The sequence below is a fragment of the Orycteropus afer genome, unplaced genomic scaffold, assembly GCF_000298275.1.
Source record: "Orycteropus afer afer isolate SDZICR_OR568_19922 unplaced genomic scaffold, OryAfe1.0 scaffold00314, whole genome shotgun sequence".
Classification (NCBI taxonomy): domain Eukaryota; kingdom Metazoa; phylum Chordata; class Mammalia; order Tubulidentata; family Orycteropodidae; genus Orycteropus; species Orycteropus afer.
In genome coordinates this window covers 2,586,785-2,612,121 of record NW_006921901.1, presented here as the reverse complement: position 1 = coordinate 2,612,121, position 25,337 = coordinate 2,586,785, and the positions used below count along the sequence as shown (strand labels likewise).

General features: G+C 38.0%; 1 protein-coding gene across 1 annotated transcript in view; it reads right to left on the bottom strand.

Annotated features, from left to right (window-relative positions):
• Positions 1-25,337, bottom strand: part of KIAA0586 (KIAA0586 ortholog) — a 151,040-nt gene that overhangs the window by 33,001 nt on the left and 92,702 nt on the right. Inside the window, exon 26 of the mRNA XM_042782432.1 lies at positions 16,992-17,106. Coding sequence (XP_042638366.1) covers positions 16,992-17,106 — 115 coding nt within the window. The remainder of the gene's footprint in view (positions 1-16,991; positions 17,107-25,337) is intronic.

The window sequence follows — 25,337 nt, the reverse complement described above, 5'->3', positions numbered from 1 at the left end:
AAAAAAAAAAAAAAAAGAATCATTAAGCGCCATCTCTTTGTTCAGTAGGTAAATGGTCCTGTTTATTCCACACTCATTCTCCCGTCCCCCTCCATTTCCCTCTTTTCTACTTGAGCTTTATCCCTAATTCTGTTCTTTCCCCTCCCTTCTTCTCTCTCTGCTGCTCCATCCGCCCCTCCTTCCCCTTCTTTCCATTCCCTCCTTTCCTTTCTCTGCACTTAGCCTTTCCTCTTCTCAGAACCACACCTTTCTCCCTCTCCTTTTGTCAAGAGTAGAAAAGGGGCAGGATCAAGGATACAGATGGGTCACCTTCAAAGAGAGAAAAAGCACAGCTCTTCCTTCACCTTGAAGGAGAAAAATGAGAAGATAATTGCAGAGCCTTAAGAAGCTGGGGCTAGAGTAGCTATCAATGTTCAAATCTGAAAGGGTAGAGCCAGAAAAGCAAAAGCATATATTAAAATAGAACTGAGGGGATAAAGCAGGGATTAGGCATTTAGGGAGAAGGGCTAAAATAGGTGCTATTTGGGAGCTAGCTAAAATCAACATGAATTTAATTAAAGAATTACTAGGAAAGGCAAGAGTCCAGTTCAAGGCCACAGCAAGTTCCCTAACAGGCTGTTATATGCACAAATTGCAAATTCATCCAGCATCCAACTTCATGACCAGAAAATAAAACACCTTTGACAGCAGAAGGAATCCAGAAAGGAAATATGGAAGTCGTAGATAGTGGTAAGACAGCACTTCAGTGGACAACCAGATAGATTAGGAAAGGTATGGGGCATTCCAGGAATAGCCAGTCAAGAGGAATAGGGGTTGAATGAATGAAGGTGCCAGCACATGTGGAAGAAAAATATATGACTGAAGTGGCTCCATTTAACTGATACATTAGGCACCTCACAGTAGCTGCTTCCTTGTCTCATCACCCTAAATCAGCCAGATTAGAAAAGGAAGGAAAAAAGAAGTAGTAGGCTGTATCCTGAATATGACAAGTGTCCTTACATACTCCAAGAAACATATTTTTTAAAGAATTCAAGATTTTAAATATATATGTATTAATATTATTTTAAATGTATTTGCTGAAAAGGAAGAGAAACTGCTGTTAGTTTATCCCTCTAATAACTCTATAGAACATGTACGCTCTCTAACATTTTCTCATGAACATCCTTAAAGCTCAGGATAAATACAGATTCAATTCCTATCTGTGAAAGGAGGGCTGACTATGACATGAACATTCAAAAAGGAGAGGTTTCCTAAAGGCAGTCATGCAAATAATAGCTAATATTTTCATTGCTCTTAATTCCAAATGAATTATATGTATTTACTTCCTCTATCAGCCTTATGAAATAGGTACTTTATATATTCCAGATGAGAAAAGCACAGAGAGGTTCAGAATCTTGCCCCAGGTCACCAGCTAGTGCATAGCAGAGCCAGGATTTGAACCCAGGTAGTCTGGCTCCTGAATACATGCTCTATGCTGTTGTGCCTTTCATTCTACAGCAGGAAAACTACAGAAGTCACCAAGCATGTCAGCAGTCAGAAAGCAGTGTCTCTCAAGGGGAGTTCCTCCTTCTTCTGCATCAGAACCACCAGAGGGACTAATTTACATGCAGATTCCTAGACACTACCTTCAGGGAAATAGTAAGTCTCAGGGTGAAGCCTAGGAATCTTCATTTTAAATAATCACTCCAGGAGAATCTTGTCTGTTAAAGTTTTAGAAACACTGTATTAGAAACTAAAAAGATTAAAAAAAATTTTTTTTTAATCCAGTACTGGTTCACCTATATTCCTTCTTTATATTTAGTATATTTATAATACTAATTCATTCTGAATTGAAATAATGAAACTTGTCTTTTAGTTCCAGTATATGAACAAAAATAGTAGAACTGGGTTAGTAGAATAATCCATTACTGTCCTGGTTGAAATAATCTACTTCATTTTTAATTCATTTATATAAAACTAAAATCACTAAAAATCTCAATACATGATTGTTAGGTTGATTAGAAGAATAGCATTTCTAACACATTAACGCAATTGCAGCTAATTTTATTTGGAGGAGGGCAAAAACACACAACACAAAACAGAAGCTCTGGTGGCTTAAGGCATTTGACTGTTAACCAGAAGGCTGGTGGTTCAAACCCACCAGCCACTTCTTGGAAGGAAGACTGGTCAATCTACTTATGTAGTGATACTGCCTCGGAAACCCAAGGAGGGGTCACTACGAGTTGGACCTGACTTGACAGGAGGGCAGTGTAGTGACCTGACCCACCAGTCACTCCTCGGAAGGAAGACTGGGCAATCTACTTCTGTAGTGATACTGCCTCAGAAACCCAAGGAGGCGTTGCTACGAGTCAGGATCAACTTGATGGCCACAAGTTTGGTTTTTGGTTTTGGCAATAAGAAGATCTAATGCTACCAAAGGTGTGACAGCTACCTTTGGTCTGCTGAATAGTGGATGGTTCCTCTGCTCCAAGACTTTAGTATCTACCTCATTGATATTAAAATGTAATGATTTTATCAAATCTATATCGCTGTGATTATAAATTTCATTACACTAAAATTATTTTTAAATAGCTATTGCATAAAAAGGTTAGTAAGTTTATCTAATAGTTTAAATTATATTTTACATCAATTTGATTTATATAAAAAATACCATAATAAAAACTTTAAAGTCAGTCTTCAGGAAATCTGGTTAAGTACAATGAAAGGGCTGCAGAAGTTTTTGGAATGTTGGCGAGTCTTCAAAACAATCTTGGTGTGCGCTTTTGATGAGATGTGTTTAATGTCAAATAGACTCAAGAAAAATCTAAATTCTCCATACACAATGTATAATTAATTTGACAAGGAGAAAATGAAATCTTTCCACAATTAACATACTTCTACATTAAAAAGGAAATTACTTTTAGCACCAACAAATGAAAATGATATAAAAATCCTTGAACAATTTTTAATGTCTTATTTAACAGATTTTCCATGACAACTTTTTATGCATTTTTTCATTATGTAAGAGAATAACTTTAGTTATGCACACTTCCCCCAATGATCATATATATTTCTCTGTTCCCTAAATCAAAGGTGTAAATCCTTTTATATAGGGCAAACAGTTGAAATCATCATCTAAGTTTTAAAAATTCATTAATGTGTGGAAGGGGTGTCTTTTCTCATATAGATCATGCCCCATCTCCATCTAAACATCCTCATGTAAAATCTAAAAAATGTATATACTAAAAAAATCACACATTTGCTGCTACGTGTTTATTTTTGTAGCACTGCCAGAAAAAAGTAACAGTATGATTACATAAACATGTTTATCTTTTTAGATTTACTAGATTACTACTAGTAGGAGCTCTGGTGGCGTAGTGCCTAAGGCACTTGACTGCTAACCAGAAGGTTGGCAGTTCAAACCCACCAGCTATTCCTCGGAAGGAAGGTTGGGCAATCTACTTCCACAGTGATACCAGCTGGGAAACCCAAGGAGGGGTCGCTATGAGTCAGGTCGGACTCCAAGGCACATAATAACAACAACAACAGATTAATAGTATTCTAACAAACTACTTCTGAGATGCTGTGTTTTTAATACACCCACTCTTCACTTATTCACATGGTTAGGCTCCAAAGACCAAGTCATTATATGAAAATCGGCATTATGCAAAAACAGAGGATGACCACATCAGATCACAACAAGGAGGATGAGTATATCATTACATAACTGCCAAACCACTGAGAATCATGCCCACCCAAGCTGACCCAGAACCTTAACCATCACAGCCCGTGCTACTCTTGCCTAACACCTTGGCATTCATTATTGTGCAAAATAGTCAAATTTTTTTTACAATTGTTGTAATTGTGAAATGTCAGATAACAAGACAGTCGGTAAGTGGGGAATAGGTGTAAATTATCCTTTTCAACTACCCTTTGCTCTTATTCCCATATCTTAACCCTCTCTCTAGTCCCTCAGAACCTTAAACAGTCTTTTGCATATACAAAAAAAAAAAAAAAAACTCAAACCAGTTGCTGGTTAGTCCATCTTGACTCCCAGCAATTTATGTTAATATTAGTCTAAGCAAATAATATTATAAAAGTAATCACAAAATCTTTTCAAAAAGTGAGTAAAAATGACTTTTAGGTTATTCTACTGTGCCTTTACAGCACTCTTACATTCAAAAGCATCAATAATGAAAAAATGATTGTAATGAAAAAGTCTCATTTTTTCTTTTCCTTCCTGTCTTTCTGTCTTATTACCAAATAAAAGAATTAAATGCTATATGGGGTTAAAAGCAAATAATGTAATCACCCAACTCAATAAACACTTATTGATGAGTGACTCTATGTCAAGCACAGTGGCAGGATGAGAAATAAGTTCTCTTTAAATAACAAAACAACCTATCTCAACAAACAACCCCATGTATTACTTCCTCTGAAATTTGAAATAATCAGTGTAGGGAATGATAAAGGCAGCTCTTGCCATCAAGCTGTTAACACAAAATAAATGCTTACTCAATAAAATGGTATAATAGAGTGAAAAGAGCATCAGCTTTGCATTTGGGTAGATACAGGCTTGAACTCCAGATCTTCATTTTCTAAGCTGTATACTTCGGGAAGAAAATCAGTTAACTTCATGAACCCTATCCTCCTCTTTTGTAAAATGGGAATGAAAATATTTACATGACACAACGTTGTGAGGAATAGATGAGGTAATAATTTAGTGTCTAGCAAGACTTCAGTACATGAAGTTATTTTTATGATTATGTTCAAGGCTCAAAATAGGAGTGAGTGTATGCTAAAGATGAATAAGATTATTTTCAATTGGAGATTCAGTGAGGACTAAGAAAGATGGGGCTTGAATGTTGTAGCAGGTTGTAAGCACGTGAAAATGGGGAGAAAAGGTTCTCTAGATGGAAGGTAACTTGCAAAGGCACTGAGGCTTGAAAGTGCAGAGTGTGTGGAATGGTTCAATAAATGTTTACCAAATTGCGTTGGGTTGACTATACATTACACCGGATGTGATAGTACATAAAATCACATTTTTGAACTGACACTTCTTTCTTTCCAAAATCTACAAATTTGTTTTTTAAGACAAGATTATTTCCATTGAACACTTTAAACTTGGCACACACATTATCATTTTTTGTTTCTAGTCAGCTGCCATTAATTACAAAACATAAATGTTCCATGGAATGTACTTTTAAATAAACACCTAAAAATCCTATTTACATAATATGGAATATCTAATGTATTACAAAATACAGTAAACTGCCTCCTGCTAAAATGTTAAACAGAAGAGAAAAGATGCAAGTAAATAAATGTTTTACACTCAGTGTCAAATTTAACACTAAATTCACAAATAATAAACTTTTAGTACAATTAAGAGAATTCATAAGGAGAAAAAGAAGTGTCATAAACTCAGTAACATTTAAGTCAGCTTTATTGAAGCTTAATTTATACACAGCAAAATTCACTGTTAGTATACAGGTCTATGAGTTCTGGCAAACCCATACAGGTATGTAACTACCTTCACAATCAAAATACAAAACACTTCCATCATCACCAAAGTTCCCCTCTGCCACTTGTAGTCAAATTCCATCATCACCAAAGTTTCCCTCTGCCACTTGTAGTCAAACTCTCTCCCCACCCACAGGAAACCACTGATGAGTTCTCTATTCTATTATTTTGCCTTTTCCAAAATGTCATGTAAATACAATCACTACAGTATGCATCCTTTTGAATTTCGCATCTTTCATTCAGTAAAATGCAGCTGAGATTCACTGTTGTGGCTTGAATATGTGCTGTAAATCCTAACCCCTATAACAGTTATAATCCCATGTGGGAACAGGTTTTCTTTGTTATGTTAATAAGATAGTATTAGTGTAGGATGTGTTTTAAATCAATCTCATTTGAGATTAAGCAAGCAAATAAGCAAGCGGAGATAGGGGAAGATAAATGCCAGGCCCATATGAAGCTCACCAAGGAACTAAGGCACAGATACTGAAAAGAGACAAGGACATTCCCCCAGAGCCAAAAGAGAGAAAAAACTTTCCTCAGAGCCAATACCCTGAATTCAGACTTCCAGCCTCTGAAACTGAGAAAATAAATCTGTTTGTTAAAGCCACCTATTTATGCTTTTCTATTATATCAGCACTAGATAACTAAGACAAAATTTGGCACCAGAGCGTGGGGTGCTACTCTAACAAATACCTGAATGTGGAAGTGATTTTGGAAATGCATAATGGTAGAGGCCAGAGGAATTTTTGTGTGCTTCACAGTAAGGCCCTGGTTTGCTGGTAGAATTACGGACGTTAAGGATGATTCTGATGAGGGCTCAGAAAGAACTGAGAGCTGTGATAAGAGCATCTATCATTATAAACAGAATGTTGCTAGGAGTGTGGACATTAAATGTGCTTCTGGTGAGACTTTAAGGAAATGATGAACACGTGATTGGGCACTGGAGGGAAGGTGATGGTAATGCCTCTTATGTGTAGCAGGGAACTTGTCTGAATTTGAATTGCATCCAAATGTTTGGTAGAAGACAGAACTTGTAAGTGACCAACTTGGGTATTTGGCTGAGGCAATATCTAAGCAAGAATCTTAAAGGTGTTTTTCCTTGCCACTTAATGTAAAATGTTAAGAGGAAAGAGATGAACTTAAAACGGAATTCTGCAAAATGAAAACAGAATGTAAAGATCTAGAAAATTCTGTTGAACAAACTAAGAACACATGTCCTAGAATTTTCACCAAGGATGTGGCTACAAAATCTTTTGTTAAAGAGATTAAGCCTGTGACTGATGGATCTAACCAACTACCACAGCAGAAAAACCATTAGCTTAGACTGAAGGGGACAGAGACAAGAGGAAAGAGACAAAGCTGCCTGACTCTCGGAATTCTATTGGCAGGAAACAGTCCATAGGAACTGTATCTGTTGTCCTCCAAGAAAAGAAAAAAGCCATCCCTGGAACAGTTCAGAGATCAACAGAACTGTAGGAAGAAGCACCAGAAGCAGGGATGCCTCTGTTTCAAAGGGTGGAGTCATGGTCTCCTAGGTCTCAAAGGGTAGAGCCAAAGCGTCCTGGGTTTCAAAGAGTTAGAGCTCTGTTCTGGAGTGTGGGGCTGCCATTCAAGTGGGCCAGGAGGCTGAGGTCACTGCCTAAAACTGAGGGACAGGGCTTCCATGCCCAAGGGGTGGAATGGAGCCTGCTGGAGCTGAGGGGGTAGAGTCATCACTTAGATGGACTATAGGAGACTAGGGCTGCCCAACACCAAGGGAGCAGAGTCACTGTCCCAGTGGGTATGGAAGGTAGGACCGAAGCCTAGGGCCAAGGGGCCTCCACCGAGAATCCAGGCAACATGGCCAACACCAAGAGTCTGGAGGGCAGAGTCACTGCCCAGATGGTCCCAGAGAAAAGAGGATTATTTTTAAGTCTTGAGAGCTCATGTAATTTGTTCTGCTTGGTTTTGGACTTGCTTGGTGCTTGCTACCCCTTCTTTCCCTCCAATTTCTCCCAATTATAATGGAAATGTCTACCACTGCCTGTTCCACCACTGTACTTCAGAAGCAGATAACTTATGTACTACATTTCACAAGTTTTACAGATGAAGAGGAATTTTGCCACAGGATGGAATATGCCCAAAGTCTCATCCATATTTGATTAAGATGATTCAGAAGACGAGATTTAGACTTGGAGTTGATTTAAAACTTCTGGGATGACATGATGGAGTAAATGTGCTTTGCATGTGAGAAGGACATCAATTTGGGGGTAGAGGGGAGAAAGGTAGAAGGTTATGGATTGAATTGTGCTCTTCAAAAATATTTGTTGTAGCTAAACAATTAGGTATGTCTAAATGGAGAGTGTATCCAAGATCATGTACAGGGATGGCAGACAATGGGCCTATAAGTTCATGTGAATGATCAGAATTCCCAGGTGTATAGTAGAGCTGACAAGGGGCAAGGTTATGGTCATTACTTGGTCACAGCCAGCTACCCAGAGGGACCGAGTAGTTGATCCTGTGGGCTTGGGACCATAGTCGCAGGGGACATCAAACTCAATTGGCATAACATACTATACAAAACATTGTTCCACCTACTACTTTGGCGAGTAGCGACTGGGACCTTAAAAGCTAGGAAGCTGCCATCTAGATGCAACAACGGGTCTCTCCTCATCAAGAAGAAAGAAGAAAACCAAAATTAATGGAAACAATCAGTCCTAGCGACTGGTACACCATCCGATCTGCAACCTATACAACTATGAGACCAGAAGAACTAGATGGTGCCCAGCTACCACTGCCATCCACTTGGAAGGGATGTAGGAGATCCTGCATAAAGAGGGAGAACAATGTGGTACAAAACTCAAAATCATTTGGAGGCAAAAGAAAAAAAAAAAAAAAAGAAGGTGGGGACCAGGTTTGCTGGTCCAATGGAGCCTGGTGTAATCACTGAGACTATGGCCCCTAGCTGCCCTTCAGGTCTGGAATTGAACCCACAACTGTGGTTTCCAGCCAAACAAAGTACAGGCATGTGAGTTAAACATTTACTTCAAGTAGACACATGCCCTGGAGAGAACAATCATGGGAGAAGGAAGGGCTGCTTATGCACAGGGAGATAGCTCAGGGTGCAGAAGAGTATGAAGGGATGGACACTGGGAGGAGGTAACTATGGGGAGGAAGTGGGAGGGGAGCTGCTGCATTGTAAATTTTGGTCAATGACATGAGACAAAGTATATGTGAACTGCTGTATGAAAAGTGAATTTACTCTGTAAATCTTCACCCAAATCCTAATTAAAAAAAAAAAAAAAATTTGTTGTATATTCTACTATACCTGTGGTTATAATCCCATTTGGGAATAGATTTTCTTTGTTATGGTAATTAGGCACTACTGGTAGCATAGTGCCTAAGGTACTTGACTGCTAACCAGAAGGTTGGTGGTTAAAACCCACCAGCCACTCCTTGGAAGGAAGGTTGGGCAATCTACTTCCATAGTGATACTGCCTCAGCAACCCAAGGAGAGGTCGCTATGAGTCGGGGCCAACTTGGCACACAACAACAACAGCAGCGTAAAGTGTGTTTTAAATCAATCTCTTTTGAGATGTAAAGGAGCAGATTAAGCAAACAAGCAGAGATGGGGGAAGATGGATATCATGCCATCTTCTGAAGAGACACAAGAACATCCCCCCAGAGCTGACACAGAAAGCCTTCCCTTAGAGCCAGTGCCCTAGATTCAGCTTTCTAGCCTCCTAAACTGTGAGAATAAAAACTTGTTTTCAAGAAGAAAGAAGAAAACCAAAATTAATGGAAACAATCAGTCCTAGCGACTGGTACACCATCCGAACTGCAACCTATACAACTTTGAGACCAGAAGAACTACATGGTGCCCAGCTACCACTGCCATCCACTTGGAAGGGATGTAGGAGATCCTGCATAAAGAGGGAGAACAATGTGGTACAAAACTCAAAATCATTTGGAGGCAAAAAAAAAAAGAAGGTGGGGACCAGGTTTGCTGGTCCAATGGAGCCTGGTGTAACCACTGAGACTATGGCCTCTAGTTGCCCTTCAGGTCTGGAATTGAACCCACAACTGTGGTTTCCAGCCAAACAAAGTACAGGCATGTGAGTTAAACATTTACCTCAAGTAGACACATGCCCTGGAGAGAACAATCATGGGAGAAGGAAGGGCTGCTTATGCACAGGGAGATAGCTCAGGGTGCAGAAGAGTATGAAGGGATGGACACTGGGAGGAGGTAACTATGGGGAGGAAGTGGGAGGGGAGCTGCTGCATTGTAAATTTTGGTCAATGACATGAGACAAAGTATATGTGAACTGCTGTATGAAAAGTGAATTTACTCTGTAAATCTTCACCCAAATCCTAATTAAAAAAAAAAAACTTGTTTGTCAAAGCCACCCAGACATAGTATTTTTGTTATAGCAGAACTAGGTAACTAAGACATTCATCCATGCTATTGTGCATATCAGCAGTTCATTTCTAGTAATTATATTTCCTACAATTGCTGAGTAGTCTTCATCGTATTGATGTACCACAGGTTGTGTATACATTTACCTGTTGAAGATGTATCTTAGTTGATTCCAGTTTTTGGTGATTATGAATGAAACTGCTAAAAGACATTTGATTTTGAATGTAAATATAAGTTTTCATTTCTCTTAAATAAATATCCAGGAAATGAACTGCTGGGTCATATGGTACGTTTATGTTTAACTTTATAAGAAATTACCAAACTGCTTTCTAAAGTGGCCATATCATTTTGCAGTCCCACTAGCAAGGTACGAGAATTCAAGTTGCTCTACATCCTCATCAATGCATGGTATTATCAGCTTCTCTGATTTCAGCCAGTGTATGGGAGCTCTGGTGGCATAGTGCCTAGGCATGTGACTGTTAACCAGAAGGCTGGTGGTTCAAACCCACCAGCCACTCCTTGGAAGGAAGACTGGGCAATCTACTTCCATAGTGATACCGCCTTGGAAACCCAAGGAGGAGTCACTATGAGTCAGATCCAACTCAACAACAGTGAGTTTGGTTTTTTTGGTTTGTAACGGGTGTATGTGACAGCAGTGGTAGAATTCCTGCCTTTTGTGTGGGAGACCTGGGTTTGACTCCTCGGTGTGGTGCAGTGAATTACTATGTAGGGCTTTTCTAGCCATAGTCTTTGTAACTCCCACTGGATTACTGGGTGGAATCATGCAAATAAAGTGTGTAGAATTCTGACGGTGCGATTGGTCAGTTTTGTCACTCTGTCAAGCTTACAAGGAGCCCTCCTAGAGGCAGAAAGGGAATCTCACTGCCATCAAGAAAGAAGATGGAGAGGTGAAGTACAGTCCACCCTTATACTAGAGATCCCTGTATTGGACCTCCTTGGCAGAGACACACGGCCCAGAGGGCACAGAGAGACGGTCTCAGTGGAACCTAGAGGCACAAGACAGAGAGGCGGGCTCACCTGGCTCACAGAGTGAGAAAGCTGAGTGTCCTTGGGCAGGAGGTTTGCTGATGGAGTGGGGTTTACCCTTCAGCAGAGCTTAAAGAGTTTTGTAACATTTACCCAAGCAGGGCAGAGGTCAGGCCAAGAGGCCAAGAGCCAGAGAGGTGTACCTGAGGGCACAGCAGAGAGGAGACTGTCCTGATCGAAAAACAGTATGCTGAGCATGTTCCTGCACCTGAATTGTTGCCTATTACTTCCCTAATTAACCCCGTAATCGTGAGTATTGTCTGTGAGTTCTGTGTGGCCACTGCAATGAATTATCGAATCCAGCAGAGAACTAGTGAGTGTCATAGGAGGGACAGTTGGTGTCAGAATTGGTAAAAGGTTAGAGGGTGGCAGTTTGTCTGGCCTCTTAGGAATAAGCCTTGGGCTGCTGATGGTGACTCTGTTTCCCCATCGTGAGATTGGAGGAGGTCAGAAGATGCCACCTCCATGTCCTTTCAGTACTGGGCAATGCACCACCCCTATGTCACTGGAAGCTTGTGTGTTGCTATGATGCTGAACAAGTTTCAAGGGAGCTTCCAGACTAAGATGGACAAGGAAGAAAGGCATGGCAATCTACTTCCAAAACTAAGCCAATGAAAACCCTGTGGATTGCAATAGCCTAGTCCACAACCAATCATGGGATGGCACAGGACCAGGAAATGTCTTGTTCCATTGTGCATGGGGTCACTGTGAATTTAAAGCCAATCTGAAGGCAGCTAACAACAACAATGGGTGTCTCATTTTAAATTTCCATTTCTCCATAACTAAAGATGTTAAATATCTTTGCTTATTTGCCATTCATATATCTATTTTGGTGAAGTAATTGTTCAAATCTTTTTTAAATTAGGCTGCTTGTTTCCCTACTACTGAATTTTGTGATTATTTAAAATACATTCTGGATACAAGTCCTTCACTAGACATGTAATTTGCAAGTATTTTCTCCCAGTCTGTGGTGTTTTTTTTTTTCTTTCTTTCATTCTCTTGACAGTGTCTTTCAAAAAACAGAAGTATTTTGAGGAAGTTCAATTAACACAATATTTTCTTTTATGAATTATGCTTTCTGTAATACCTCAATAATCTTTGCCCAACTCAAGGTCACAATTATTTTCTCCTACTTCTATTTCTTTAGTTTTAACATTTACATTTAGGATTCATTTTAAGTAATTTTTTTGTATATGTTTGTGAGGTATGGGTTGGGGCTTATTTATGTATTACATATGATGACCACCTGTCCCAACACACACTATTTGTTGGAAAGAGCATCCTTTGCCCATTAAATTGTCTTGGCCATTTGTGAAAACTTAATTGATCATATATGTATGCACTTCTAGACTCTCCATTCCATTCCACTGATCTATTTGTCAATCTTTATGCTAATATCACACTTAGTTACCATAGCTTTGTACTAAGTCTTGGAGTCAGAATTAATACTTTGTAATAAGACTTTGAGTCAGACAGAAAATTTTTCTTTTCAGTTATTTTGGCTATTCTAGATCTTATGCATTTCCTTATGAGTTTCAGATTTAACCATAAATTTCTACCAAAAAAAAAAAATCTTTCTGGAATTTTGATTGACATTACACTGAATCTACAAATCAATTTAGGAGAAGTGGCATCTTAATAGTTTTGAGTCTTCTAATCACTATAAACATGGTATGATCATGCCATTTACTTAGGTCTTCTTTGATTTCTCTCATTAGGATTTTTGTAGTTTTCAGCTTCAGATCTTAGAAACATTAGATTTACACCTAAGTATTTTATGTTTTTTGTTGCTATGATAAATAGTGCTTTTAAATTATTATTTCCAATTTCTCATTGCTAGTACAGAGAAGGGAGCTCTGGTAGCGTAATGCCTATGGCACTTGACTGCTAACCAGAAGGCTACCAGTTCAAACCCACCAACCACTTCTCAGAAAGAAGGTTGGGCAATCTACTTCCATAGTGATACCACCTCAGAAACCCAAGGAGAGCTCGCTATGAGTCAGATCCAACTCGACGGAAGTTTGTTTGTTTGTTTTTTTAAACGTGTGTGTGTGTGTGTGTGTGTCTATTTCTCTAGAGGTCTATGGAGAAGAGTGTACAACTCCTCTTGTATCTCTAGCTCCCAGTGGTTCTACACCTTTAGCAAACCACTAAAAAAATTTACCAAATTCTTCTTATCTGCCCGATGTCTCTTACACCTGTGCTCTGGCACAAGTGACTCAGTGCTTATGTCTTGACTATTTTTTAAAGAGTCTGTTTTCCCTTGAATTTCAGGCCACTTAGTTGCTTTGCATCCTCAACTCTCTGATGGGTTTAAATAATGTTTTGATTTTGCAGTTTATCTGGCATCTTAGTATACTTAGGATGGAAGCAACATTTTATTCTTTCTAGATCTTAGGTAGAAACAATCCCCAAATTCAGTAACATTTTAAAGTGATTTCTATTTTATTAACCAACAATAGCATGGATTTATGGAAGACTTAGTCCATCCCCTCCCCATCAGAGATTCATCCACATGGTTTTCAAATCATTGTCATACCTTAAAAGAAAAAACAAAATCAACTTAAACTTTTAAATGTGGTTTTGAAATTGCTAAAATTTAAGTTATAATTATGACAGTTATGGTAATTTAGCTATACTTAAAATACAAAGGCAAAAAAATTTACTACTTTATTAAAGAACAAAAATGATTTCATTTGCACACGTGGTGTATTTTGCTTCTAAATATACATAAAGTTTTGACTTTCTTAATTCTCACATATTCAAAGTCCCCATCATAGTCGGTGAAGTATGCAATATATATATACATATATATATATATATATATATATACACATATATATATATATATATATATATATATAAAATGTTATTTACTATGATGTCTTAAAAGTGAAAAGAAAAATAGTATATTTTAACATACTACTTTATAGAATTGAATTGTTCCTGAGTTCATAGCAAATAAATGCATTTGAAACTAGTCTTTCATTTGTACTGAAGAAAGTTAACTTGCACAGTAAAAGAAGCATTAAAAGTTAACTTGCAAAGGAATAAACCAGAAATGACTCATTAAAATCACTTACTTAAAAAAGTTGTTTTTCCTATAAAACTATTAGAAACATCAAGGAGGACACTGAACTAAGTAAGTAGTATCATGTGGTCAAAAATATACCCTATGAATGCAAATGAAAGCGTTTTTCACTCTCAGATTCCAAAGATAGTATGTAAGAACAATCAATTCAATCCCTCTCCTCTATATTCAATTCTGAAAATAATAATCAAAGGGGGGATGGGATAAGGATTTTATCAATTTACTGGCAGTACAGTGGTGGAGTCTACGTCTTCAGTCAATTTTTAATAGGTTATCGTTGAAAGAGTTGCTACTGCTAATAAATTCCCTGAGTATACACACACATTAAACCACTATGCACTTCAAAGTAAAATGCATAATACTTCCCTTTGAAATACGCATAATCTGGGCACAAGTACTCTTAGAAACGTTTATCTGCCAGAAAAGACATGGTTTTTATTCCCTTATAAGGTGAACTTCCTTCAATACCTTCACAACTCCTATGTATGAAAACCAAAAAAACACAAACTCATTGCTGTCGAGTCAGATCCGACTCATAGTGACCCTTCCCTGGGTTTCCGAGGCAGTAACACTACGGAAGTAGATTGCCCAATCTTTCTTCCAAGGAGTGGCTGGTGGGTTTAAACCACCAGCCTTCTGGTTAGCAGTGAAATGCATTAGGCACTACGCCGCCAGAGCTCCTTCAAGGCTACCCAAAGTCCCGAGAGCCCCCAAAGATTATTTTGGTGCTCTGGCTCTCCATTCTCTACAACTGGCAATGTCTCACAGCTTCATCAGAGTGAAAAATAAAACCCACAACACTTACAGAAAAAAGTCACGATTGACTATTTGCCAGGATTATAAAATTAATTCAAGAAATATTCATTATGGACCAAATGAGAGAAAATGAAAACAAAAACAAAAACACCCAGAGACAAGACATCTAAAAGTAAAGAATTCTCATTATATATTTGTTCAAATTCAGGACAAGTATAAAACTATCCTCCGGTCTTCTAATACTGAATTAGATGTAAAATTAAATGAAAAAAATTGAAATGTATTAGCCCAACTTTTCTAAACCTTTTCTAAATAAAACTTTCTACTGGCCCTTGATTTCTTTTGCTTCTTTTATAACTTTTATTGACTTATTAAATGTCAATTGAACATTATTTAATGCAATTTTTGTAAGCCAGCAAAAATTTAACTATTGACATCTTTTGTTTAGACATTTATATGGGTGGAAATCAAAACAATATCAAATTCCTAACAAGAGATATTTAGTCTTAAAATCTCACCAAAGGTGTTTTCTGATCACCTGAGAAGAAATGATCATTTTATTAGCTACAATATCCCATGAGGAAGTAAAACTCATTTATAATACTAAGAAATAAGTATGTTTTAAAAAACTGAATTAAATAAACAGACATTGTTCATGAATGGTAACGCTGCTGTTGGTTACTGTAAAGTCATCCTGACTCATGGCAACCCCATGTGTGCAAAGTAAAACTTCTCCTTAGGGCTTTCAAGGCTGAGGCCTTCTGGAAGTCGACTGCCAGGCTGGTCTTCCTGGTGGGTTCAAACAGTAAATCTTTTGGCTAGTAGTTGAGTGCTTAACCACTTGCACCACCCACGGATTCCTTGAACAGTAATAATATTCGATAAAAGGACATCAAGTCAGTCCTGATATTATCTTAGAAGCATTTATTTGCTATATTTATATACGGTCATGATTAATTTTCAGGTTACCATAAATAGAGTTCCAGAGGCAATTTTCCAAAGGATTCCAAAACACCACATTAATATTCCTGTTTTAATATTGCACAGTGGTTAAGTGCTCAGGTGCTAAATGAAAGGCCAGTGGTTCAAACCCAACAGTTGTTACATGGGAGAAAGATGTGGCAATCTGCTCTTGTGACAATTAGGGCCTTGGAAACCCTCTGTTCTATAGGGTTGCAGTGAGTCAGAATTGACCTGACAGCAACAGGTTTTAGGTATAAGGATTAGGTTAAAAAACAAGGAGGGCAAAGTTATGAAAAGTTAGAGCAAGGAAGAAAAGAAAACAAAGAGAAGTGTAATATTAAACTTCATATGGAATAATCTTAGACTATCTTGCACATTTCCTCATTTAGGTTTTTCCTAAAATACCAAATGCATAGTTAAACAGCGCATTTGGTAATATGTATTCATTCAAATAAGTATTATTTAAAAATGAAAGAAAAACCCAGCTATAAAAACAAAGAAAAACATCCACTATTCAAAATATTCATGATACTTCTTCCTGGATTGTGGCTAGAAAGTTTTTGAACAGAAGAGACCTTAGTTTCTACTGCTGTATTTCAGAATTTAGGCATATGACTGTATAAAATTTAAATTACCAAGTAGAAGTCAAACACAGCACAAAGTCAACAGCCTTTGCAGAAACAAAGACATCATAAAAATATTTTAATGCTAATGGTGAAACTAAAGTGCAACCACACAATTTTGATAATCAAACAGCTCATTCGTGTAACAGCATTTAGCATGAGAATTGTTTTCTGAGTTGCATCTATTGGTCAACATCACCACACAGCACCAAATAGCCTTTACGAAGTACATTAACAGTTATAATCCCTGACTTTAACATTATAATTTAAAATAGACAACTATGATATGCATTTGGATTAATATAAGACAAAAAGACCCTGACATTCAGTTGTACAAGAATCAAATAATAAGATTCAAGGAAAAACACTGTTGTTTTTGTAAAGCTGAAAGAAAACACATTAGAAATAATGTTTATTGGTAAAAAGAATTAACAAATATACAGTCAAATATGATACTAAGTTCTTCATTCAAATGGTCTAAATGAGAGAAAACAAAAACAAAAAGATCTAGAGACAAGGGTAAGACATCTAAAAGCAAAGAATTCTCACTATATATTTGTTCAAATTCAGGACAAGTATCAAACTATGAATATTAATACATGAAAACAAGTCTTACCTTGTTGCTGTGAAAGTGAAATATCAGATTTACTTTTTACACGTATTAAGCGACTTTGTGCTGGTTTGTGTTCAACTTGTTTGTGTTCAACATCCTGGTCTTTCTTTTGTTGGTACTAAATAATTTAAGACATGAAATAATCTTTAAGTTACTTTTTAAAACAATCTAAGCAGTTGATTAAATTATTTGTTTCAAATTATATATAATTTGAAAATTATCGATATCTTCTTATCATTTAGTTACTTACTGGCACTTCTACTATTATAAAAGAAAAGATATTGTAAATAAAATCTTAAAGATTTAGATAATAGACATAGATACAAAATGTTCAAGTCATGTCTGCCTATTTTATTAAGAAGTCAGAGCTATTTATAAATCAAACTATTCTAATGTACACATGATGGATTTAGACAGGATAAAAATTGAATCATTTCTATTCAGCTATTAGCTCTTCCACAGAGAACTATTTTTGCATAAAATGAAAATTTGCATAATGTACTACAATTTTCAAAGAGCTTTCATATACAGTAACATCATTTACTTGATGTTCTCACAAGTGTGAGTTGGTATTGCTATCATTTTACCATCCTAGAAGCTTATGCTCTACTCTAAGTCCCTCATCTCTCTTCATCTATAACCTAACCAGATTTGAAATTTTCAGTAGCCACAAATTCCTTCACATTCACATCCCAAACTGTAGTGGCTTTAGCTCTTTCCTTCCCTTTTTTAAGAACCTGATTATGAATGAGACCCTGAAAACAATAGTATACTTTAACAAGGACTTAAAAAATCATCTTTGAATTCTCATCAATAAATATAACCAAAGAAGAATCTGAAACACTTGGCCTCATGGACTCAAATGTAGCTATTCCAGGTATGGCAGGCAACTCTATCACCAGAAAAAAATGAGTAAGTTTAGACTGCAGTAGCAACAACTAGCCTTAGAGCCTTAGTCATGTAGATTTCTGCCTTAAAGTAATTATATTTTGATGTGTATTTCTGAGATAGGTACTATGACTATCTTTGGGTCCTGTGACTTAAAGCCTTCCTATAGCTCTCCTCCTTAACCACAATGGAAATTAAGAATTAGTAGACTTCTGGAGCTGTACTGCCTGCATTCAAATCTATTTTCCAGCTTTGACCTTGGGCAAGTTACTTAACCCCTCAATGCTCCTATTTCCTTATTCATAAAATGGGAATAATACTAACAACCTCATTAGGTTGTTACAAGGATTAAATGAGTTAAAATGTATAAAAAACTTATATAAATGAGTTAAAATATATAAAAAACTTAGGAAAGCATCTAGCAAAGCAAGCACGATAAATACATTTGTACTGTTTTATTACTTAGAGAAGAAAGATGTGGTTGCCTGCTTACGTAAAGACTGTTGTTGGGTGCCATCAATTGGTTCCAACTCCTAGGAACCCTATGTACAGCAAAATGATCCTGTGCCATCCTCACAACTGTTGCTATGTTTAAGACCATCAGTACAGCTACTGTGTCAATCCACCTCATTGAGTCTTCCTCTTTTTCTCTGATCCTCTACTTTTCCAAGCATGATGTCCTTTCTCCAGGGACTGATCCTTCCTCATAACATGTCCAAAGTATGTGAGACAAAATCTCATCATCTTTGCTTCTAAGGAGTATTCTGGCTGTTATTTCTTCCAACACAGACTTGTTCATTCTTCAGGCAGTCCATGGTACGGTCAGTATTCGTCGCCAACACTGTAATTCAAAGGCATTGATTCTTCTTCAATCTTCCCTATTCATTATTCAGCTTTTACATGCATATGAGGCAAATGAAAATACCAGGGTTTGGGTCAGGTGCACCTTAGTCCTCACAGTGATATCTTTGCTTTTTAACACTTTAAAGAGGTTTTTGCAGCAGATTTTCCCAATGCAGTATGTTGCTTGATTTCTTGACTGCTGCTTCCATGGGCATTGATTGTGGATCCAAGAAGAATGAAATCCCTGGCAACTTCAATCTTTTCTCCATTTATCATGCTGTTGGTCCATCTGTGAGGATTTTGTTTTCTTTATGTTAAGCTATAATCCATACTGAAGCCTTTGATCTTCATCAGTAAGTGCTTCTAGTCCTCTTCATTTTCACAAGCAAAGTTGTGTTGCCCGCATATCCAGGGCAGTAGTGAGTCTTCCTCCAATCTTGCTGCCATGTTCTTCATATAATACAGTTTCTTATTATTTGCTCAGCATACAGATTGAGTAAGGATGATAAAAGGATACAATCCTCATGCACACCTTGCCTGATTTTAAACCACATAATAGCTCCTGTTCTGTTGAAACTGCCTCTTGGTCTATGTACAGGTACCTCATGAGCACAATTCAATGTTCTGGAATTCCCATTCTTCAAAACGTTATCCATAATTTTTTATGATACATATAATCAAATGCTTTTGCACAGTCAATAAAAGACAGGTCAACATCTCTCTGGAATTCTCTGCTTTCAGTCAAGATCCATGTGATACAGCAATAAGCCTCTTGTTGCACATCCTCTTCAGAATCTGGACTGAATTTCTGGCAGTTCCCTGCTGAAGAACTGTTGTAATTGTTTTTGAATTATCTTCAGCAGAAATTTACTTGCATGTGATATTAATGACCTTGTTTGATAATTCCGTTGGGTCACCTTTCTTTGAAATGGGCACAAATATGGATCTCTTCCACTCAGTTGGCAAGGTAGCTGTCTCCAAATCTCTTGACATAGATGAGTGCATGCTCCCAGCATTGCTGAAACATCTCAATGGCTGGGTGTGGTAGTTAAGGTTGTTGTCAACTTGGCTGGGACTTGTTGAGTGGCTGGGCAGCTGGATGCAGTTATTCCCCATGGTGAGACTGGTAATCAATTCCATGGTGGAATCTACCGGAGCAGCTGAGTAGCTGCTTTAGGGATGTGGTCTGCTTGTAGTATATAAGAAGCAGCTTTGAGGAAGGTCTCCAGCTTTTTGGCACGCTTGAACCCTGCATGTAGCCAAGTGGTTGTTCAGCTGTCTGCCATGTCCTGCCAATCTTGGGATGTGGCCTGCCATGTTGTCTGGTAACACTGGGACTGTGCCTTTTTACTTGTCAACCTTGGGCTTGTCAGCCTCAGCAGCTGGCAGCTGTCTGAGTGAAGAAAAGCCTCCAGCTTCAATAGGCTGGGAGCAGGAGGCCAGAGCTGAAGCCCAAGGTTGAGGGGCTTTCACCCAGCTACTAGTGCCTGGCACTCTGAACTTGGACTTAAAGCCTCCGAACTGTAAGAGAATAAACCCATTTCTTAAAGCCTTACCATTTGTGGTATATTCCTGTCAGAGAGGCACCAGGTAACCAGAACAGTGGGTGTTTCGCCATTTCCCAGAGCCTTATTTTTCACCAATATCTTCAGTGCAGCTTGGATTTCTTCCTTCAGTACCATCAGTTCTTGATCGTATGTTGCCTCCTGAAATGGTTGAAGGTCAACCAATTCTTTTTGGTACAATGACTCAGTGCATTCGGTTTTTTTTTTTTTTTGATGCTTCCTTCATTGTTTAATATTTTGCCCATAGAATCCTTCAATATTGCATCTCAAGGCTTGTATTTTTTTCGTTAGTACTTTTAGTTTGAAAAAAATGCTGAGTATGTTGTTACCTTTTGGTTTTCTAACTCCAAGTATTTTGCACATTTCATTATGATACTCTGTCTTGCTGAGCTATTCTTTGAAATCTTCTGTTCAGCTCTTTCACTTCATCATATCTTCCATTTGCTGTAGCTACTTTCCTTTCTAGACCAAGTTCCAGAGTCTCTATTGACCTCCACGTTGGTCTTTTTCTTTCCTGTCTTTTTAATGACCTTGTGCTTTCTTCATGCATGATGTCCTTGATGTCATCTCACAATTTGCCTGGTCTTCAGTCTTCTTTGTTTAATGTATCAAATGTATTCTTGAGATGGTGTCTAAATTCAGGTGAGATATATTAAAGGTCATACTTTGGCTCTAGTGGACTTAAGTCTTTCCTTCAGTTTCAACTTGAAACTTGCATATGAGCAACCTATGGTCTATTCTGCAGTCATATCCTGGTCTTATTCTGGCTGATGACATTGAGCCTCTCCACCATCCCTTTTCACAGATGTCAACTTGATTCCTGTGTATTCCAGAGAGGTCCAGGTGTAAAATTGCCATTTATGTTGTTGAAAAAAAGTATCTGCAATGAATAAGTGGTTGATCTTGCCAAATTCTATCATGCCATCTCCAGAGTCATTTCTATCACCAATGCCTTATTTTCTAACTACTGATCCTTCTTTGTTTCCCACTTTTGCATTCCAATCACCAGTAATTATCAAAGCATCTTGATTGTATATTTGATCAACTTCAAACTGCAGAAGTTGATAAAAATCATTAATAACATCACCTTTGCCATTAGTGCTTGGTGGTAAATTTGAATAATAGTCATATTAAGTGACCTGTCTTTCAGGTGTATTGGTGTTATCCTATCACTGATAGTGTTATACTTCAGGATCCAAAACCAAACTCACTGCCATTGAGTCAATTTGACTCATAGTGACCCCTCCTTGGTTTTCTCTATGGAAGTAAATTGCCCAATATTCTTTCCGAGGAGTGGCTGGTGGGTCTGAACCATCAGTCTTCTGGTTAGTAGTCAAATCCCTCAGGCACTATACCACTTCAGGATAGATCTCAAAATACTCTTTTTGTTGATGAATGCCACATCATTCCTTTTTGTGATTCCTAGTATAGTACACTACATGATTAATTCTAAATGGCCAATACCAGTCCATTTCAGCTCATTAATGCCTAGGATATCAATCTTTGTGTGTTCTGTTTCATTTCTGATGACTTGTAATTTTCCTAAATTCATACTTTGTATATACCACATTCCAGTTATTAATGGATGTTTGCAGTTGCTTCTTCTCATCTTGATTCATTCCATATCAGCAAATGGAGGTCCTCAAAGCTTTACTTTGAGGGGGCAGTTCTTCCCCAGCCACATTTTGAGTGCCTTTCAACCTGAAGGGTTCATCTTCTACCACTTTATCAGACAATGTTCCATTGCTATCCATAAGGTTTCTGCTGGCCAGTTTGTTTAGAAGTAGATTGTCAGGTTCTTCTTCTTAGTCTTTCTTAGTGGAAGCTCCACTGAAGCCTGTCACCACTGGCAACCTTGCTGTATCTGAAATAGCAGATGCATAGCTTACAGTATCACAGCCAACCCATAAGCCACCACAGGAGGACAAACTGATAGAGCAGAGTGGTACCCATAAAGATTACAGCCTTGGGAACCCTACGGGGCCGTTCTACTCTGTCCTATAGGGTCACTGTAAGTTGGAATCAACCCGATAGCAATGGGTTTGATTTGTATTATTATCACTAGCCATACTTCTCTGTTAGCTAAAGAAATCAAACAAAGAAATTTTTTGAGGCCCATTACTAGAAGAATACCAAAAAAACAAACTCACTGTCATTGAGTTGGATCCAACACATAGCGACCCCTCCTTGGGTTTCTGAGGCAGTACCACTACAGAAGTAGATTGCCCAACCTTCCACTCTTCTGAATAGATAGATCGGGCAATATACTTCCATAGTGATACCGCCTCGGAAACCCAAGGAGGGGTCGCTATGAGTCGGATCCAACTCAATGACAGTGAGTTTGGTTTTTTTTAGTATTCTTCTGGTAATGTTTCAGTTTTATTTTAAAATGAGCCAACAATTAAACAAAAGCAATCTTTCTTTTATTTCTTAGTTTTGTTGAAGTATAGATAATACACTAGATTTATTTAAAGTGTAAAATTTGATATATGTATATATCCATGAAACCACCACCACAATCAAGATAATAAACATACTCATCAAACTTAAAAGTTTTTTCCCCTTTACAATTCCTCCCCTTCTATCCCTCCCCATCCATCCCTAACATCCTTAAGCAACAATTATCTGCTTTCTGCTCCTATAGATTTAAATTGAACTGTGTCCCCCTTAAAGATATGTTGAATTTCTAATCCCTGTACCTGTGCATCTGATCCTGTTTGGAAACAGGATCTTTGAAAATGTTATATGTTATATGTTATATGTTAACATGAGTACTAGAGTTGAGTAGTTCCTAATGTTTCATGACTAATGTCCTTACAAACAAGAAAAAGACACAAAAACTGAAAGACAATGTAACTCAGCAGCTACAAGCCAAGGAATGAATGAAGCTACCAGAAACCAGGCAGAGGCATGGAACAGATTATTCCTCAGAGGCTCAGAAGGAATCAACATGGTCAACACTCACCCTACAGAGCTATGAGACTATAAATTTCTGTTCTCTAAAGTCACTCACTTCATGGTATTTTGCTATGGCAGCCCTACAAAGCATACAAGTTTGCATTTTCTAGAATTTTATATAAATGGAATCATAGAGTATGTGTCCTTTTTTGTCTAGTTTTCACTCAACATAATTTTTGTGAGAATCACCCATATTGTCTTATGGATCGATAGTGTGTATCAGTTTCTTTTCATTGAGTATTCCATCAGGAGCCCTAGTGGTACAGTGGTTAAAGTGCTTGGCCTTTAGTTAAAAGGTCAGTGGTTCAAACCCACCAGCTGTTTCTGAAGAGAAAGATGTGGCAATTTACTTCCATAAAGATTTGCAGTCTTGGAAACTCTATGGAGTAGTTCTACTCTGTCCTATAGGGAAGGTATGAGTTGGAATCAATTTGATGGCAGTGAGCTAATTTTTCTGAGAGGGGTAATATTCCATGGTATGACTATACCATAATTTGTCCATTTACCACTACACAGGCATTTGTGTAGCTTCCAGTTTGGGGCCACTACAATTAAAGCTGCTATTAACGTTCATGTACAAATCTTTGTATAGACACATTTTTGGTTTCTATTGAGTGAAATACCTGGATCATGCGCTTTTTGTTATTGTTCTTGCTGTCAAGATGACTCCAACTCAGAGTGACCCCACATGAGCAGAGTAGAACTGATCCTAGAATTCTATTTTTTTTTTTTTTTTAATTGTGATTTGGGTGAAACTTTACAAAGCAAATTCACTTTCCATACAGCAGTTCACATACACTCATGACATTGACTACAATCCACCCCAAAATGCAACAGCTCTGCTCCCGCTTCCTCCCAATAGTTACCTCTTCCCTGTATCCATCCCTCCATGCACTCCTGCCCCCTAAGCTGACTCCCTGTGCATAAACAGCCCTTCTTTCTCTCATGATTGTTCTCTCCAAGGAGTGTATCTACCTCAGGTAAATGTTCAACTCATATGCCTGTCTTTTGTTTGGCTAGAAGCCTCAGGTGCAGATTCAATTCTAGACATGAAGGGCAGCTAGGGGCCATAGTCTGAATGGTTCTACTAGGCTCTATCAGACCAGCAAAGCTGGTCCCCTTTTTTTTCCAAATGATTTTGAGTTTTGTTCCACATTATTCTCCAACTCTATCCAGGATCGCCTACATAGATCCCACTCCAAGTGGTTGACAGTGGTAGCTGGGCATCATCTAGTTCTGGTCTCACAGTCGTATAGGCTGCGGATCGCATGATGTACCAGTAACTAGGACTAATTGTTTCCATGAATCATTGGCTTTCTTCATTCTTCTCTGCTCTGGACGAGGAGAGAGCCATCGTTGCATCTAAATGGCTGCTTCTAAGCTTTTAAGATCCCAGTTGCTACTCACCAAGGTAGGAGGTAGAACAATGTTTTGTGTAGTACGTCATACCGATTGAGCTTGATGTCCCCTGCAACTATGGTCCCAAGCCTGCAGGTCGAACTACTCGGTCCCTCTGAGTAGCTGGCTGTGACCAAGAAGTGACTACAACCTTGTCTCTTGTCAGTTCTACTATACACCTGGGAATTCTTACAGATCATACAAATACACTTATAGGACCACTGTCTGCCAATACTATACATGGTCTTGGGTAAACTTCCCGCTTCACAGACATGCCTAATAGTTCAGCCTGTCCACCCATCTAACCACATGTATACCCATGTTTGCCTTCACTGACAGCACAGTACTTTATGTGCAAAAGGGTTCATCTTTGTTTTCTGTACCTCCCATGTACCTCTCTCTGTCTTCCTCTTCCTCAATGCCACCACGTTGATCATTCACATTTGGTATATTGCCCTTCTCTTCACCCAAATCAATACTTATCTCTACCTATCTAACAGTGTTGCCTACCCTTCCCTGCCACCCCTGGTAACCAACAAAGAAAATTTCCTTCCATATCTAAACCGTTCCTTGACTTTTACAATAACAGACTAATATAATATTTGTTCTTCTGTGATTGACTTATTTCACTCAGCACAATGTCCTCCAAGTTCATCCACATTATGTGGTGTTTTGCAGATTCTACATTATTCTTTAG